Genomic DNA, 13,984 nt, shown 5'->3' on the forward strand with positions numbered 1-13,984 from the left:
ATACACAATTAAGATCAAGTATCTTGTTTACATAGTGATTGACTAGAAATTCGAAATAGCATCACAAAGTTTGTTCCAACCCATTTAGAGCAGCTTGGTGACTTGCCTCCAGCTCTGATACTCTCCTGAGCTTGCTTGATAAATCAATTGAACTACTTCAAAGCTGGCAGGTATTTCTCATTTTCACTTGGCATTTCCTGGCCCATTTAACAGAAAAAAAGGAAGACAACTCTGCTGCTAATACTTGGGATACATTGAGTGGGAGCAAGAGAGCAGAGTTCAACCCTAAGTCTGACATACTGAGAAAGTCAAACAACAAAAAGGAGGTTCTATCTCTTGTGGTATTGATCACTGAATTGAGACAATAGTTTTCAATCCTATTTCTTCTTCAGAGCAACATTAAGTCACACTTATAAAATAAAAAAATAAAAAAAAAAAGACTGTCCTCCCACAGAGGAATGTGCTCATCTTACAAGCACCACATTTGTACTGCTGCATTGCGTGCACAAGCTCATCTGGACCAAAGAGAGCTGGATAACTTCCAGCCCAATTTCAGCAACGTTTCTAACATCCAACCATCTGTCTTGTCACCTGTGAATGCTGAAGGACGGAAAGCCGCCAAGCGTGGTAGCAGATTGAGAACCGTCATCTGGATCAAAGAATTTTTGCTGGTTCTGCACTTGAGAACCCACTGACACACCTGAAAGGAGACAGATTGGGCTCTGAAGGATGGCCATTGGCAGTAATGCACAAATGTTTATCACCTGCATACTTTAAGGCATTACACTGACATTTGGCTTCAGAGTCCATCAGAAAGACAACTAAGACTGCTTCCAAAGAAAGTAAATCACTTGCTTTGAGACAGACAGTGACAAAGCTGGGATACATACAATTAATGGATTTCGATGCCTCAATTCAATACTAGGCAGGTATTGCCTGCTAAGTAAGGACATGGATAACAACTGCTCTATAAAAACTGGTGTTGTGAATGTTAATATACGAGGTGAAGAATGAACATTTACTTGATCAAACTTCTCTTCCATTAAATCCCTGCAGCATCGACTTTCTACCAACGTAGACTTTGCTGGGACAGGTGAGGTTGCAAAACCCATGATTCCTTGGTGAGCACTATACCCCAGAAGACCAGCCAATGCATTTGACTGAGAGGGCTGAAGAGACTGGAAGCTAGTGAAGGGAGTGATGTGGCGAGGTTTGGTACTGAAGCCCATCAGGTCTTTGCAGTACTTGTCATGCACAAGCTGCTGCTGAGTGATCTCTTCCATCTCCTCTCTAAGGCGCTGGACAAAGTAGAAAAGCATGTTTAAAAAAAAAAGAAAGAAAAAAGAAAAAAGTAGTTGAATAAGAGATTCCTAACAGTGCTGCCCAAATCTCCTGAGCAGCAACCTGTATAATTTATCAACTAAGCACAAGTCAGCAAAAATATTTGGGTATCTAATATGCAACAGAGTCCTCATTCCATATATTATTCTTTTTCATTGTAATTAACCCAGTTAATAGCACTTTCCACCACAGCTTAATACCTACTCACCCCAAAGTTGTTGCTGTTCTCTGACACTTCAATTTGTAACAATCAATGCTCTGACTCCATGTTCAGATGTTTTTTCAGCCCAACAACCCCATTTCAAACACAACAGGGTATTTCCACAGATTGCCAAGTTGCTACACATTGTCAACAATTTGGCAACCAAAAGCCATAACCCCCATCTTGTTCATTTGCTCACCTCTCCCTCCATACTGCTGATTCTCACTAACTCATTGAGGATCAGTAAGGCACCATGGATTCGGTCATCACGGTTCATTCCTTTCTCTTTGGCCAGAGTCTCATCAAAGCCCTTCTCAGCCTCCTCATATGTATGCTTCAGGGAAAAGAAAAAAAATCTCATTGATTATGCAGAAACAAAGCCTGTGGAAATAAAGTAGTACCGCCAGTCAAGAGCTACTGATGTCCTGTAATTTTCTAAGAGTAGCCACAAACCACAACTGAGTAATAACAGAGTACAACAACACAAAATTCAGATTCACACAGAAGTTCTGGACTCTTCTGCAAAGCATTTTCAACAGCACTAGTCAAACAGCAAGCCGACCATGCCATGGCATAAACTTAGTCAATATCTGCAACACATATCTGACTATGAGGAATCTAAGTTCATAACAGTTGACTGCACTTTCCAAACCTTATTTGATATTATGAAGCTTGAATTCACGTGACAATGGCAGCAAACCTGAGGTTCAGACAAAAGAATCTTTACCTTTTTCACTCATGTTTTACCTACAATAATAAAACCATCTGCTAGTAAGAGATGACAATAGATAGATGATTGCATGGCCATAAAAGTAGGTCAGGCTTAACAGCTGAAGATGAGCTGCAGATAAAGCAATGGATTCTTGGTCGAGTTAAGTGCCTTGCTTACTTTTACAGCAGGCTAAAGGAACTACTCATGTTGTAGGCTATTATATTTTCATCCCTTTAAAAGGGAGGCAGGTTTGTGCTGACGATCAGACATACTGACAAAGGTGACATAGGTTCTTAGCTTAGACAGCTCTTCTAAAAACTGGCACTAGATCATTTGTGTTGCATTATGAGAGGCTGCTTCAAAACAAAGTTATTTCTTACTCTGTACCACTGGGGCTTCTGCATCTCTTTTGGCTCCCGTTGAGTGGTGAGGATAAGGCAAGCTCTTAAGGCAGAAACAGCTCCCTCTCGGATGGCCTGTTTGGGATCCCACACAGCCACAAATATATTGTCAAAGAACGGCTGCACTTGTTGGAAGAAGAAGGTGGGCACACTGATTGCCAGCTCGCGCAGGACAAGAACCTGGAAGTGGGGAGAGAAACAGTAAAAATCTGTGAGGATGAGCACCCATAGACAAACCTCATAACTTCTGGACCATAGTATCACTTATTTAGACTGTCAAGACAGTTTGAGAGCCTGAGCTGTTTCTAGTGCCATACTTTTACAGTTCCTAGCACAATGGTGTCTCAGTCTTCTTTAGTCACTGGGCTAAGGTAGAAGCAATGAAGCAGCACTGCATCTGCCACACGATCATCACCAATTCTCAGACATGGACTGGCAGCCATTCCAGAGCTTTTCCACAGCTTTCTATGCACATGTCCTACCCCTTTTAACTAATCCTGTTCCAAAACTGGTTAAGACAAAAAAAAAAAAAAAAAATCACTTACAGCTGCATGTCTTCGACCTTCATTCCTGTCAGCTCCCAACCATTCCAGAGCTCGTTTCACCTCAAACTCCACATACTCAGCTGTGAAGGTGTCACCAGCCATTGCAAGCCGTCCAATAGCCTTGGAGGCCATCTCCATTACAACAGGGTCATTGGATGGCAAGAGATTCCTCAGGTAGTTGGCAAACCTGCCAATACGGGTGGCATTACCTCCTTCAACACCGATAAGACTTGCTGTAGAGAAAGAGAGCAATGCTGTAGATTTTTCCTAAGAGTCAGTGAGGCACAGTAGGTAAACCCTGGATGAGAGTTAGTATTCCCCATCCATTCCTTAGATTCCCGTTAATGCCTCCTAAACTGCAAATCCACAGAAAAGAAAAATAAATCAAACAATAGGAAAGGGCCAGCATTCTTTCAAGCCTGAACTTGTTAAGTGGGCAGGAAAACACATCCAGCAGCTTCACAGATTTTCCCCATTTTTAGTTTAAAATGAGAGAGGAAAAAAAAAATCCACCCTGGGATCACAGACTCATTCCCAATAGAAAGGCATCCATCCACATGCAACTACTATGGCTGGTCCACTTCAGTAGAGAAGTCAAAGACTGAATGGACCAAGAAAATTGCTCTCCCCCTCAGCCCTAGAGATGGTCTCTCCTGGCCAGGGTGGAAGCACATTGGCAGGTGGTGGTGTGGCAGAAGCTTTCACTGCCAGTGCCTGGGTTGTACCTGCTCTGTAGATAAAGAGGCCATCACTGTCCAGGGTTGTCAAGCCGGCACCTTTCAACAGCACTAAATTCACAGAAACAATTTTAAAGTGATACTGTCAGCTTAAAATCAGATGTTGTCAACAAAGATTTCTCTAGCTCAAGGGACTTCCGCTGTTTTTAAACAGGTTGGGATTGGATGATTTTGTCTGTGAGCCTAAAACATAAGCACCTCCTATCTGTTTTTTAAAGAAGTAACTGCTACAATACAACCTACTCGCTTGGAAGGCAAAGTATTTATATGAGCTGATTTCCCTAAAAGTCAAGATGCAGGCAGCTCTGCCATGTTACAGCAAAAGCACAACCAGAGCAACTGATGGAGCAGCTGATCAGAATCAACACAGAAGCTATGTGAGCCCCTCCCAGGGATGGAAGCTTCGGTTATTGAACCAGGTAAATTTAAATAACAATAATCAATCTCCCTCAGACAGAAGAGAGTTGAGAAAGTCAGCCCACCCTGATACATACAGATGGACAGCACAAACTGTTCTCAGCTGAGCTCAAGAACAGATTTTTCACATGCTTAGCACTCACGTTTGATGCTTGACTCCCAGAAGAGCTTAGGGCCCATTAAGCATCAGGTTTTCAGTCACTCTCAGCACTCAGCAGCTCTCATGTTGACAGTTACAGACAGATTTTTCAGAACCCAGCAACTAGCACACACCCAGCATACTGAGAAGTCAGACATAAGGCCCCAATTATAAAAGCTCATGCCTTCTGAAAATCTGTCCCTAAAGATAGATGCATGAAGAGAAAACTCACCAGAGGTATGAAGCACTTTCACTCACCTATAGCCAGAATGCCACCCTTCCTTTCATTTGCATCAGAGCTAGAGACTAGCTCAAATATGTGATGGTTCAGCTGATCATAAAACCTGGTAGATTCTTCCTGACTCATCTGTAAAAGCAAAAAGTTCAGATCAGCTTTCAGCATTCTTTCCCTCCTTTCTGCCCCCAGACCCTCCATAAAGACAATGCTTCTTAGGTCACTTAAAGAGAAATTAAGTCAACGATACATTACAAGCCCAAAACAGTATCTCTTATTTGTGCCCTAGATGTGTCAAGTTTATTTTTTCCAGCACTTGACCACCCATCTGTGTCACCAGCGCACTCACCTCTCATACATGCTAGGGCAAAGGTAACATCACTATTATGCCCCCCCTCCTAAGACCAGCTTCCATAGTCCAAAAATCTCCATCCTCAATGTACCAAGCCTGTGCCCTACACTCATGTGATAAACAAGGATAAATTATCTCATTTACAGCACTCACTTCACGGAGCTCCATGGTGACATAATGCTGCAGGTCCTTGGCAGCTTTTGCCCTTGTCTCTTCACTGCGACTCTTCAAGCCATTAGCAAATTGTTGGAGAATGGACACGGTGCCTGACATGATGATGGAATGTTGGGGCTCGGGGGCATCAAGTCCTGTAACTTCTTCAGAGAGACATTTTTAAATTTTTTTTTACTGCTTTTAGCTACTAAAATCTCTGAGTTTCTTCCTTAATGCTGCCCCTGCTGCCTGTTTCCAAAACACACATCCTATCACAGGCAAGGATGCTGTGCCAGTAGAGCATAAAAAATTACAAGTAACAACTATATTCCTTAGGCCTTACAACCCTGTGATAAAACTGCATCACCGCCCCCAGCCTATTTGCTCTTTAGTTCCTTAAATACCAAAATACGCTCCAGTAGGTCAGGTGCCCAATCCCATGGTAATCTAAATCAAGGGTCGTGCAATAGCTGAAAAATAGCAGGGTCAGATCAGGGTCTGCAATTATCCTATAATAAGTAAGCGCAATCATTCCCGTGATTATATCATAATCATATCTGACTCCTCCTTGAACACTTTCATCCAAGTTTGTGCACAGAAATTCTAGCACGTTGCTAACACAAGGAAGACTCCGTGCTCAGGGCCTGGCAAGCGCTACATTCTCCAGCAGATATTTAGAGACGGGAAGTCTACTTATAGCAACACCCATCATTGCAACAGGATGTTTACTATCGTAACACGTAACCAAACATTCTCGGGAGTCTGTCTTTATGTGGAAAATATTTTAGAGGCTTGGCCCCCTACCCCGATTTCCAGGTTACATAAACCCAAGCCAAGCGCTTGACAGCAGGGCCCACGGCGACACAAGCCACCTTCAGCGCCTTCCTCCCCCGACACCCCCCGCGCTCCGCCGCGGCCACAGCGTGCGGCGGTCCCGGGCCCCCCGCGGCCGGGAGCCAGGGGCAGCCCGCGGCCGTCGGCACCCTGCACGGGGCTCCCCTCACGACCGCGCCGGCAGCCGGGGGACGCGCCCGCCGGCGGGCGGGAGCTGGCAGGCCCGAGCCCGGGGGGTGCCCGCCGCTCCGCGGGCCGGGGCGCGGGAGGGGGGAGGCGGGGCGGGCACCGCCGCTGGGGGCGCGCGCGGGGTCTGAGGCGGCACCGCTGCGGGGGCGGGGGGCGCTGGGGAGGCCGCTGCGGGCGGGGGGCGGCGGCGGCACAGGGCCGAGGCGGTGCCGCTGACAGGGGCCAGCCCGGCGGGCGCTGAGGCGGGAGCGCGCAGGGAGGGCCGCGGCAGCGGGGCTGCGGCAGGAGGGAAGGGGAAGGCGATGCTGAGGGGAGGCTCCGGACCCGCACTCACCGCCTCCGCCCCGACTGCCGCCGGCTCCCCCGCTCCGGGCCCCGCGCCCTCCCCTCCCACCGCGCCTGCCGGACCGGCGAGCCGCCGCTGGCCAATAGCCTCCCAGAAGGGCTTTGATGGGCACAGCCTCTGAGCAGTAGAAAAAGAGCAAAAGGGAAGGAGCGCGCGCAGCTCCGCCCCTTCTCCCAAGGCACCGCAAGGAGAAGCTGTCCCCTCTCGGCCAATCGTCCAGCCAGCCGGGAGTGAGTGGCGGTACAGCTGACCAATGGAAATGCTGGACGTGCTCGATTGGCGCAAATTGAGCGCTAGGTCCACCTTCCAGTCGCCGGCTGACTTCCGCCCTCCCGCAAAGCCCGTGCGCCATGTGCGCATGCGCTCTGTGCGCAGCGCGGTGCAGTGGGGTGCTGCGCCGCGCCCGATGTGCGGCGCTGAAATGCGTCCGGCTGTCTGTGACAGGCCGGGCGGAAGGCGAGGCCGTGTCCAGTTGTAGGGGCGTTCCGGCGCCGCAATGGCTGCGTACGTGTGCGTGCGCCCTCCAGAGTAACCCTTCGCAGCCGTACGTGACGACGTGGGCCGTTTGATGTTTACGGCGGGAGGCACTGGCGTTCCGCTCCGGTGAGCGGAACGCGCTGGGGCGGCCGCGGGGCAGCGGGGGCGCCGAGGTGGGGTGGCGGCGGCGGGCGGGGCGCAGGCGCGGCGGGCCGGCGTTTGGTACGCTGGCAGGTGAGGCGGGCGGGCCGGGCGCGCGCGGCGGGGCGGGGCGGGGCGCGCGCGGCGGGCCGGCGTTTGGTACGCTGGCAGGTGAGGCGGGCGGGCCGGGCGCGCGCGGCGGGGCGGGGCGGGCGCGCGCGGCGGGCCGGGGGTTGGCGCGCTGGCGGGTGAGGCAGACGGGCGCGCGCGGTGGGCGGGAGAGGGCGGCGCGCGCTTCCCCTCAGGTGCGGCCATGGCGGCGGCGGCCTAACGCGCGGCCCTCGCCCTTCCAGGTGCTGCTGCTGCTGTGAGACGGGGCAGCGAGGAGAGCATGGGGCCGGGGGACCTGGTGCAGAAGATCAGCATTAGCGCTGAGAGCCCCCGGGGTAGCGAGAGGAACGACGGTGGCTCCGCGCTGGCGGGCGCTGAGAGGGGCGCCCCCGGCAGCTGGAGGCAGAAGTGCGCGGCCTACGTGCTGGCGCTCAGGCCGTGGAGTTTCAGTGCCTCCCTCACTCCCGTGGCCCTCGGCAGCGCGCTGGCGTACCGAGCCGAGGGAGCGCTAGACCCAGGGCTGTTGGTGGGAAGCGCTGTGACCGTCCTGGCTGTGCACGGAGCCGGCAACTTGGTGAACACCTACTACGACTTCTCCAAAGGCATCGATCACAAGAAGAGTGATGACAGGACTTTGGTGGACCAGATTTTGGAGCCTCAGGATGTAGTCCGGTTTGGCGTCCTCCTTTATACTGTGGGCTGTATCTGTGCAGCTGGGCTGTACGCTGTCTCGACCCTCAAGCTGGAGCACCTGGCCCTGATTTACTTTGGAGGACTTTCCAGCTCCTTCCTTTATACTGGAGGTAAGCACTGCATCCTGTTTGCCGTGAATCTGAATGTAAATGCGACAGGATTAGCTGACTTAGCAAAGGTTTCTAGAAGACGCAAGTGATCTCTCTAGTTAACCGCTGTAAAGGTATTTGGCGGTTTTTCCTGGGGTACTGGTACAGAAACTTCTATTCTTTGCCATTGATTATTGTGGTAAGATGTGGGAAGAGGCGCACACTGAGTTTGTCAGTTGGAAAGTGGCGTTGGGACATAGTTATTTATGTATATGGCTTTAGATGCTCATCAGAACTCTTGCTGAAACTTCTTGTGATGTGACTCTTGTATCCCTCAGCAGTATAGCAGTGGAATCTATTAGTTTGTTTTGCAATGTTTTGTTGTTATTCTCTAGATGGGGCTTCATTGTGAATGTAGAACAGTTTGCATTCTTAATAAGAGGAGTATCTTTTTAGTATTTTCCTGTGTTGGGTAGATTCAGACATAATTATTAAGAAAAGAAAAACAGTCACTTCCAGACTGTCAAACTTTCGAATAGTTATGTTAGTTTATTTGAAAGAATCTTGTCGGTTTTGCATTTTGTTCTGAGCATTGCATATATTTCTTCAGGATCAGGTTCTAGCATGCCTGATCACACTAAGGAGTACCTTTTTTCTATAGGTTTCAGCAGAAATAGGTACTTCTGGATGTGAAGATGGGTGTTAGAACCTAGCCCTTAGTTTTTGTTACATTGTTCAACTGGAGAAATTCAGAAGATGTGTTTCCTTTATTATCATTGGGAAAAAAGAGATAAAATGCTTTTTGGCCATAGCAACGTGTGTGTTGGTCGTTTTACAATATTTCTATGGGAAGGGCTGCTCTGTTATATTATCCATTCTCTTCTGTCATTTGAGTTTTTCACGATACTTCATTTTATTCTTGTGTCTTGCCACAGGAATTGGATTTAAATATGTTGCACTTGGAGACGTGGTGATCCTGATCACCTTTGGGCCCCTGGCTGTCATGTTTGCCCATGCTGTGCAGGTTGGTTATCTGTCTGTCTCGCCACTGCTCTACGCTATCCCACTAGCTCTCAGTACTGAGGCCATCCTGCACAGCAACAACACGCGAGACATGGAGTCTGACCAGCAGGCGGGTATTGTCACCTTGGCCATCCTCATTGGCCCTGCGTTCTCCTATATTCTCTACACCGTGCTGCTCTTCTTGCCCTATTTGATTTTCTGTGTGCTGGCCACACGTTATACCATCAGCATGGCGTTGCCACTACTCACCATCCCAATGGCATTTTCACTGGAAAGGCAGTTTCGGAGTCAGAGCTTCAACAAAATTCCTCAGCGGACAGCCAAACTCAATCTCCTCTTGGGGCTTTTCTATGTTTGTGGTATTACACTAGCACCAGCCGGTGCTCTGCCCAAACTGTAACAAGAGCTGTAGAATCAGGCCCCACAATTCGGTATTAATGCTGATTAACTGTGGGTGATGTGTGTATGTGACCCATTATGGACAGTGGGAAGAATGGAGAGACTGTCTTGAGCAGTTGGTTATCTATGAGTTTGATAATTTCTGGTCTTGGTTAACTTGTATGACAGACCACTCAAAAGTGATTTGTCAGTTCTTCAGAAGGAGTGAATTGTGCAGCTTTGCTTCAAGGAAGCAAGGAAATGTGAGGACAAGGAAGTGTTTGAAAAACCTAATCCTTCTGCCACTGAATTCTTTCACTGTCAACTCAATGAAAGTGAGATTGAGCCTCAAACACAAACTGTTCCCTTCACAAGTGCGGTGACTGATTGCTCTTACAACTCCTTTTCTTGCCATGGTCAGGGAGTCCAGTGGCTCCTGTGTGGTAAACAGAAAACACTGCCAAATGTTTCGCATCACAGCAACGTAGGTGCTATTACTTCACTCCCTTGTGAGCATAGTTCATCTGTTGTATGGTTTAATCTTTGTTGTGGTTTTTTTACCTAAACAAATTTTGAGCTTTCATTTCCAAGCCCCCTGAAATGCATCAGATACTAATTCATTAACGGTTGCTTCTGCTTGGTCTTTATAGTCTAGAAATTTCAAAGGTATGTATCTCTGTGGGATGTTGGTGCTAAAATGCAGCATGAATAGCCCACTGTACAAACTTTAAGCCAAAACCAGTACATTTATATTCTGCTACGAAAGCTGAAGCTGTAAATGCAAATTATGCAACTGAAAAGCCCTCAGTGCATAGGAAAACAAGTGGTTTCCATTTTTGCATTTGCTTAGGATTTATTTTCTGAATGACAGTCTTGGAATTAAGGGGGAGGCAATAGACAGGGTGCCAGATTTCTCTGGCATGGATTAATGGATACATGAGTGGAAGAACAAATTCTTAGTTTAAAAAAAATCAGTCTTTTTTCAATTGTCATTCTTTGGTTATTTAGCCACTCAGAGTATTGGAGTCGAATGTCTTATCATAGAAAGCCCAAAAAGAAGCCCAGTTGAGCAAAGCAGAAAGGTACAGAATTAGAAAAAAAGAAATGGGGATTATTACATTGGCTCTGCATAAAAATTAAGACTGGAAACAGGAAGAAAGCATTTTTGTTAACAAGATTTTTGCTAATAGAGTCCAGAGTTTGTGTGACTGAATCAGATTTAAATATTGTAAAGTTCTCCACCTCTTCCCACACACACACCCCTCTTACCCTGGGGTTTTGTTTTCTTCTGTAGATCTTGCCACTTGATACTCGCGTAGACATTTGGAGAACTGATTGTTTCAGCAATTGTGTAGCAGTGTGAAAAATATGCCAAACGCAACCAGTGCAAAGATTAATTTGATCCATACTATGTTGCACAGTGGCAACTGAATTCTCTTCTGGGTTGAGAAAGAAGTGTTTGTTTCCTGTGTGCGGGGTTTTGGTGAAAAGTTCGTTCACAGGAGCTGTGGGAAGCTTCAGAGGAATTGACAGAGGTGTTGAGCTAGAGCTGCTAGTGCCTGAAGCACAACTTTGCTTTTGAATCAAGTGGGAGTGTGCTAACCACTATATGAAGGGCTTTTAAATGTGAGCAATAAACTAGCAATAAAGTAGCATGGTGTTACTCTGCATCTGTCATAGGTAAGTTAATACCCTTGTGGTGTTCATCTGAAAGTGCTGAGTATTATAGTGGGTTGTACTGACAGTAGTAGAGCTGAGTTGATGGTGCAAGATTACATGGTATAGCTATTTAAGTGACTTTTTATGGCTTTGTGTTATCCAGTGTTACCTGCCTCTTGGCTTCCTCCTTTACAGCTGCACTGTAGTCAACGGGAAGGATTCTTTCCAGATATATTTTATGAGCCACAGTTTCATCTTATTAAAATTGGGCAAATGATCTCTCTGACTAGGCACAAAAGAAGAGATGGACCTCAGCAACTGTGTGCTGCTTTCTACAGTAAAATACTTGTTTAAGTTAGAAACATGAGGAGAAGATACAAAAGTTCAGCTCAGCTGGATAGAGGGAGCTATCCAAAAGGTTTTGGAAACTGTTTTCAATACACACACAACACAGTATCTACTGTTACTTCTTTATGGACCTTACAGAATAAAGAAGAGTCTTGCTACAAGACCCACTTCACTTTTCGGCAAAGCAAAAGCTGTTCTGGGGATATGGACTTAGCTGGTGAATCTATTAACCTTGCAACTGGGGATATGTGAGTTTATTAGGTTAATCCCAGCATAGCTTTGTTGCTACCTTTTGTAGCAGCCAAGTGCTTCATTTTATGATAGCTTGTTTTTGTATAGCTATCGGTTTAAAAGAATGGATAGTTACCGTTTTTTATATTCCCTCTACGTAAACTAGAGTACTCAAGTGAAATTCCTTCAAGTAACTAATACTTGTATCCTATGTTTGCTAACTGTAATTGTAGTGGTGGAAAGATCCAGGCTGTGATCATCAGTAGTGTATCTGATTGTAGTTGTATCTAGGCTACCCTTTACTAGCAGGGAAAAGCCCCCTGTGTTGGTGTCTGCTTACTGCTGGGAAAGACCCGTGCTTTTTGTTACAGACATGAAGGAAGAGCTTACCAGTACAGGTATATGTTTGTGGAACACTTTTCAAGGTGAGGGGGATTCAAAGCATTTTAGTAGTAAGAACGAGATGAAAGTTCGGTAACTCCTTGCTAGCGGATGGTAGTTGCCTCAATTCCCTGTCTGTGAAAAACAATATCATTCCAGGCTCTTAAGGATGTTAATAATAAATAACACATTCTTTATCATGGCTTTGAGGAAGTAAGTTACCTTCTCTGTGTCTCAGAAAACAGCTAATTTTTGCCTACCTCACAGGGATGCTGAGCCAACATTATTGTTATAAAGAGCTTTGACATTAATAAGTGCTTTATCTCTGTGTACTTTCCCAAAAGCATGTTAGTACTAGAAAACATTTTAGGTATGAACTAACCTAACAGGTGACTTAACCAATGTAAGTAGACCAAAATAATCTCCACATAGACATTGAGTGGTAAGAGAGGTTCCTTTGTTGGTCTGTTATTTGATAAGGACGCTGGGTTTCTTTCCCTATGCCTCTCCTCCATGTCCCAATGCTACGTTCCCTGCATATAAACTTTCTAGACTCCTTTCAGGTCTGTCTTGGTGAGCTTGTTGCGATGTGATGAGTCTATGCTGGTAGATTAACAGATCTGTAGCCCATCTGTTAATGTGTCCTAAAGCACCTCCTGGCCTTCTTATCTAATAAAGTGTCTGAATGTCATTCTGATAATTATGCCGTGTTTGATTATTTCATATCACTCCAGTTGTATTTTTGCACATGTATTAAAGCATCCTTCTGGAAGAAAGAGGGCCTTTGCATTGTTTATAGTATAAGTGCATGAAAGATCGTATTATTTTTTTTCTGTGTAAGTGTCCTTTTATGAATCACATAGTCCTGTCTTTCCATATCATCAGGTAAAAAGTTCAGTGATCATCTCCTACTAATGGCAGACTTCAGAGTAGTTCCAGTTTTTTCATCAGAGCAGAATTTTCTTTGTAGTTTTCTGTGCCATGTACTGTTCAGCATTTGCAAGGAGGTTTCAGCTGAACTTTCAATCTTCTTAATAAAGATGGACTTCATCCTCACCTGTGTGGTCTGCTATTCTTCCAGTGCCATGATCTCTGCTCCTGACTTGTAATAATTTTGTTTCATTGGGCTGTGAGGGCATAACGCCTCCCTTATATGTGTCATAAATGAGCCTAAAGAATGGTTTCAAGTTTTTCTGTCTTAGCTGCTGATGCAGTCTACTATAAAAATGCACATGCAATTAGCTTAAGGAGACTTAAGAAGTCTTATTTGTCTTACATGCTTTCTGGCTCTCTTCTTTTTCATATGTGGTTCAAGTGGTTTGAACAGTCCAGAGCGACCTCTTGGCTCTGCCACCTCTATTTTATATATATCGTATATAATACCTATATATATTCATAGCTGAAAACAGCAGAAGACTTGATGTGTGAGGGATTTATGAAACATGATGATTTCAGGTTTTGCTTCTGGTTTAAAATCCACCTGAGTAGGAGAGAATGACAGTTCTTGCAGTAAAGTTTAATGACTATAAACCATTGTGGAGCTAATGTTTTACCTGCAACACTCGTCCTATCATTGCCTGCTTTGAACTGATTTCCTCTTTGGGTTTGCAGGTTCTATGATTGTGAGACAGCTAGGCCAAGGAAATACTTTTCAGCTTTTCTGTGGTACAGAGTGGGCCCCAAGGTCATAGCATTTTTAGAGAATAAAATGCAGAATAGTGTGGCATCTAGATACACACGGGCTGAACTCAAGAATCCTTCCCAAAGAAATTTGATAAAGCTCTTTTTCTGAATCTGTAGAAACCAGTCTGCTGAGTATCCTTTAGCAAGACAGCACATTGGGTGTTCTG

The 13,984-nt window shown here is 46.1% G+C and overlaps 2 protein-coding genes across 12 annotated transcripts in view; one reads left to right on the top strand and one right to left on the bottom strand.

Moving 5' to 3' along the window:
• Positions 1 to 6,631, bottom strand: part of MTOR (mechanistic target of rapamycin kinase) — a 66,887-nt gene extending 60,256 nt beyond the window's left edge. For 3 of the 7 annotated variants that reach the window (XM_040586435.1, XM_040586434.1, XM_040586431.1), the window contains exons 1-9: positions 6,039 to 6,056; positions 5,235 to 5,398; positions 4,753 to 4,861; positions 3,927 to 3,989; positions 3,202 to 3,434; positions 2,636 to 2,836; positions 1,743 to 1,877; positions 1,023 to 1,298; positions 592 to 700 (exon numbers count right to left, since the gene is read on the bottom strand). In XM_040586435.1, the coding sequence (XP_040442369.1) occupies positions 592 to 700; positions 1,023 to 1,298; positions 1,743 to 1,877; positions 2,636 to 2,836; positions 3,202 to 3,434; positions 3,927 to 3,989; positions 4,753 to 4,861; positions 5,235 to 5,354 (1,246 nt within the window). In that variant the 5' untranslated portion in view covers positions 5,355 to 5,398; positions 6,039 to 6,056. Of the gene's footprint in view, positions 1 to 591; positions 701 to 1,022; positions 1,299 to 1,742; positions 1,878 to 2,635; positions 2,837 to 3,201; positions 3,435 to 3,926; positions 3,990 to 4,752; positions 4,862 to 5,234; positions 5,399 to 6,038; positions 6,057 to 6,591 lie in introns of those variants that run through there. The other 4 variants (XM_040586438.1, XM_040586437.1, XM_040586432.1 and 1 more) reach the window with 3 other exon arrangements.
• A 337-nt stretch (positions 6,632 to 6,968) lies between these two features.
• UBIAD1 (UbiA prenyltransferase domain containing 1) lies at positions 6,969 to 13,190 on the top strand. Of its 5 annotated transcripts, none has more exons than XM_040587434.1 (3): positions 6,969 to 7,206; positions 7,575 to 8,135; positions 9,050 to 13,190. In XM_040587434.1, the coding sequence occupies exons 2-3, from the start codon at positions 7,613 to 7,615 to the stop codon at positions 9,535 to 9,537; spliced, it is 1,011 nt and encodes a 336-aa protein (XP_040443368.1). In that variant the 5' UTR covers positions 6,969 to 7,206; positions 7,575 to 7,612; the 3' UTR covers positions 9,538 to 13,190. The 5 variants fall into 5 exon arrangements, with proteins under 5 accessions (XP_040443368.1, XP_040443369.1, XP_040443373.1 ...); XM_040587435.1 differs by having other exon boundaries at positions 6,969 to 7,147; XM_040587439.1 differs by having other exon boundaries at positions 6,969 to 7,107.
• The last annotated feature ends 794 nt before the right edge of the window (positions 13,191 to 13,984 follow it).

Source organism: Falco naumanni, chromosome 3 (assembly GCF_017639655.2).
Source record: "Falco naumanni isolate bFalNau1 chromosome 3, bFalNau1.pat, whole genome shotgun sequence".
Lineage (NCBI taxonomy): Eukaryota > Metazoa > Chordata > Aves > Falconiformes > Falconidae > Falco > Falco naumanni.